General features: G+C 40.5%; 1 protein-coding gene across 1 annotated transcript in view; it reads left to right on the top strand.

Moving 5' to 3' along the window:
- The window catches only part of LOC109377520 (catenin alpha-2-like), a 130,121-nt gene extending 126,207 nt beyond the window's left edge, over positions 1 to 3,914 (top strand). Inside the window, exon 3 of the mRNA XM_019633893.1 lies at positions 3,736 to 3,914. Coding sequence (XP_019489438.1) covers positions 3,736 to 3,914 — 179 coding nt within the window. The remainder of the gene's footprint in view (positions 1 to 3,735) is intronic.

Genomic DNA, 3,914 nt, shown 5'->3' with positions numbered 1-3,914 from the left:
CCATAGCTATTTTTTGTTTTCATTCTCATGAAATATTTTTTTCCATCCCTTTACTTTCAGTCTGTATGTGCCTTTCAATCTGAAGTGGGTCTCTTGTAGACAGCCTACATATGAGTCTTGTTTTCTTATCCATTCAGCCACCCTATTTCTTTTGACTGGGGCATGTTATTCCATTTATATTTAAAGTGATTATTGATAGTTGTATAGTTATTGCTATGTTATTTTTCATATGCATTTTCTTTTTTCCACCCTTCTTCTTCTTAAAGAAATACCTTTAACATTTCTTGTAATACTGGTTTGGTGATGATGAAGTCCTTTGACTATTTCTTGTTTGGGAAGCTCTTTATCTGTCCTTTATTTCTAAATGATAACCTGGCTGGGTAGAGTAGTCTTGGTTTTAGGTCCTAGCTTTTCATCACTTTGACTATTGCCTGACTATCCCTTCTGGCCTGCAAAGTGTCTGTTGAAAACTCCGACACTTTTTATTACTTACAAAGGAGCTCCCTGATAATCTTATGGGAGCTCCTTTGTAAGTAACTAGCTGCCTTTGTCTTGCTGCTTTTCGGATTCTCTCTTTGTCTTTAACCTTTGCCATTTTAATTATGGTGTCTCTTGATGTGGCCCTTTATGGTTCATCTTGTTAGGGACTCTGCACTTCCTGGGCTTATATGTCTGTTTCCTTCTACAGGTTAGGGAAGTTTTCCGTCATTTCTTCAAATATTCATAGTTTCTCAATTTCTTGCTCTCCCTCTTCTCCTTCTGGCACCCCTAGGATGTGAAATTTGTTCCACTTAATGTTGTCTCAGATGCCCTGTAAACTATTTTCATTATGTTTTTATTCTTTTTGCTGTCCCAATTAGGTGTTTTCTGTCACCTTGTCTTACATGCATACTATTTCTTAGCTAAATATTTTAGTATTATAGAAAAAGCAGTTCCCTGGGAAAAATAGTTAAATTTATACTGACAAACTTGCTAATCATTTTGTAATATAGATTTCTGTTTTAATTCAGTAATCCTAAAACTGTAGGGATATTAAATGCATTGAAGTTTTAGTCAATTTCAGATTGCCTTTCCTTTGCAGTCGTTAATAACTTGAAATCATTTGTCTTTGCTTAAGATGAGTTTTTAGTTTCAGTTTAAATTGAACTACATCATCTTCTATGTACCTTAGAAAAATCCCACAATTATGCATGAGATTTCCATTTGCCCGTCACATTTACTAATGTGATTCTCTCTCTTCTCATCTCTCTCTCTCCCTCCCTCCCTCCCTCCTCCCCTCATAGATTTCTCCTGAGCTTCTTCCAGAGGCGCTTACTGTGGGTTCCAAGCTAATTAGCTCCATCTGAGAGCTCTGTATAGATATGTGGCATCCATTGGCCTTGAAGCAGTATTGTTGACCACATGGTCAGCATCTGAAGTGCCATTGTAATAACCCTCTATCTGAAAACCTGAACTTGAAAGTCAATTTGATTAGGCGTGGTTCCTCCCCATGATGGGAGGGAAGTGCCTTTCTTCTAAGAGTTGCCCTGAGTACCACTATTACCCAAGCTATGGCCCATATCAATTTAATCTGCAGAATTTTGGATCAATCATGTAGCTTCCTAGTTTCATATGCAGAACAAATCTCTCCTTTCTTTGAATAAGTGGCTCCATTGCACTTATTCGTTTCTCTGTGGTGACCCTCTCAATACATCACTAGATTAGCCTTGGTAAATTATGTTCTTTCTAGCTGCAGTATACACAGTGGGAATGAGGTAACTTTATTCTCAAGACCACACAGATATCTCCTAAGAGGCTTTTTTGGAGGGATGGGGAAAAAGGAGATTTCTGTCAGCCTGTGACAGGGTGGGGCACTTGGATTGAATGTGTATCTTCTATCTACCAGCCTCAGTATTAAAGTTTATTTAGCCCTCTGGGGCCATGCATCTTGAAAATTCACCGTTGTTAAGTTTCTTCCTGGCTGTTATTATATATCAAGATTTATTTATGCCTAGGCATAAAGGATAAGCTGGTCAGCTGTATAATATACTTATTGTAGATAATCTCTTTTAAAAACCCAACAGCTCAATGTATTTCCTTACACGCCCACTGCAAGGGTATAAATAACTATAATGCTAACTGAGCAAATGACATTATATTCTGATCTATCTGTAAAATGGAAAGACTTGTTTTTCATTTTCCCTTGTATCTTAGGATAAATCCCAGCACACACAGACTTTCAGTGGTATTAATGACTATTTAAATTAGCTAGGTTTTGATTAATAGATGAGAAATAATCATTTCTATAAATAAAATATGGAATGAATTGTTTTACCCTACATTAAATAATTGGTCATTTTAACTCTCCTCTTCCAGTTTTGTGAAGCTTTCCTACCCCTGTGTATGCTCTGCTCTGTGATGCTTCATTTTGCTTTCTCCTAGTCCTCTCCACCCCAGATGGATATCCACTCCATTGACATTGGATCAGTTAATGATCTCCCTTTGGTTCTCACTCCTGGGGCCCCTTTGTGCATATGTGTACTTGTTGATTGTACAGTGTTCACCATCAACTCCACCTTCTCTCTCTCTGGTCTCCACATCGAATCCATCCCTGGACCCATTGTTTCTCTAACATAGGTCCCATTAATATTCCCTTCCCCTCTGTATCCTGTTCCTTTCCCTGGTCCAGGCCCTCATTCCTGCTTTCTCAGATAATAACTGCATTTGCCCTATTGACTGGTTTCTCTGTCCTATCCTCGAGGACATAGTCCAGGTCTCGCCCATGGCATTCCAAGCACTGGCCCTTCTCTTCCCCATACCCTTTCCTCACTGTACCCTTCCCATGACTGCAGCTTCTGACCCTCAGTGCCTAGTCCAGGTTTCAGAGCCTCGCACACTGCTGATGCTATCTGAGGTGCCCTTCCTACATTTGTATTCCTGGTAAACACCTCTTAGTTCTTTCAAGCCCATCAAAGTTGGTAGCTTCCTCCTAGCCTCATACTAAATTAGTAAATTACTCCCTTCTCTCTTTTGCCTACATTCTTAATCATATGTCTGTTGTGGCATGTAATTACTATATTATGCATGTGGATGTACAACATGTTCCCTTATTAGATTGTGAACTCCTTGAGACCAGGGCATTCTCTATCACCCTTGTAATTCCAGAGCCTAGTAGAGAATTTGACACAAGTATGTGCTTAATAAACATTTTTTTGGATTGATTCAGTTGTAAGTGTTCTCTCTATTCGTGAATAGGTTCCTAACAGAGTATTAAAAGGCTAGGTTTTGGGTATCTCTCTAGTCTGTTATTATCTGACTCGATTAAGAGTGCAGTATTAATGAGGCCAAGGTCTTAAGTTCCATGCCTCCGTGGAACAGTCAACATTGGACCTGAACTGACAGTGACCTCAGTTAGCTGCCGAGGAAATACCTTTGTTTGCAAGGGGAATGCATAGTGAGAATGATTCAGGTAAGGGCAAATTCATCTCAACTATTAGACAAATTGAATTAAATGTTTCCCTTATTGATGCTAAAAGTACAATTCTACACTGAAAGTGAAATGTTTTGTCCCCAGCACCTGTCCATGTGCACTGATGCATTTGACTTGAAAGGTTCTGCTGCATTGGAGGCGGCATAAGTACCACCTTGTCATGGCTGTGTTGCAGTAAGAGCAGTAATCATCCTGCACAGGTGGTTAGGGCTGCCAGCCTCTGAGCGGCCTGTCTACTCACACTCCTCCCGGTGTTTGTCTTCCAGGTGAGACCATGCGCATCGCCTCCTCGGAGTTTGCTGACGACCCGTGCTCATCCGTGAAGCGTGGCACGATGGTGCGGGCGGCCAGGGCGTTGCTCTCGGCTGTGACGCGCTTACTCATCCTGGCCGACATGGCGGACGTCATGAGACTTTTATCGCATCTGAAAATTGTACGTATGTAG

This window comes from Hipposideros armiger, unplaced genomic scaffold (assembly GCF_001890085.2).
Source record: "Hipposideros armiger isolate ML-2016 unplaced genomic scaffold, ASM189008v1 scaffold_1432, whole genome shotgun sequence".
Classification (NCBI taxonomy): Eukaryota; Metazoa; Chordata; class Mammalia; order Chiroptera; family Hipposideridae; genus Hipposideros; species Hipposideros armiger.
The sequence above is the reverse complement of the archived record's forward strand: the minus strand, read 5'-3'. Positions and strand labels throughout refer to the sequence as shown.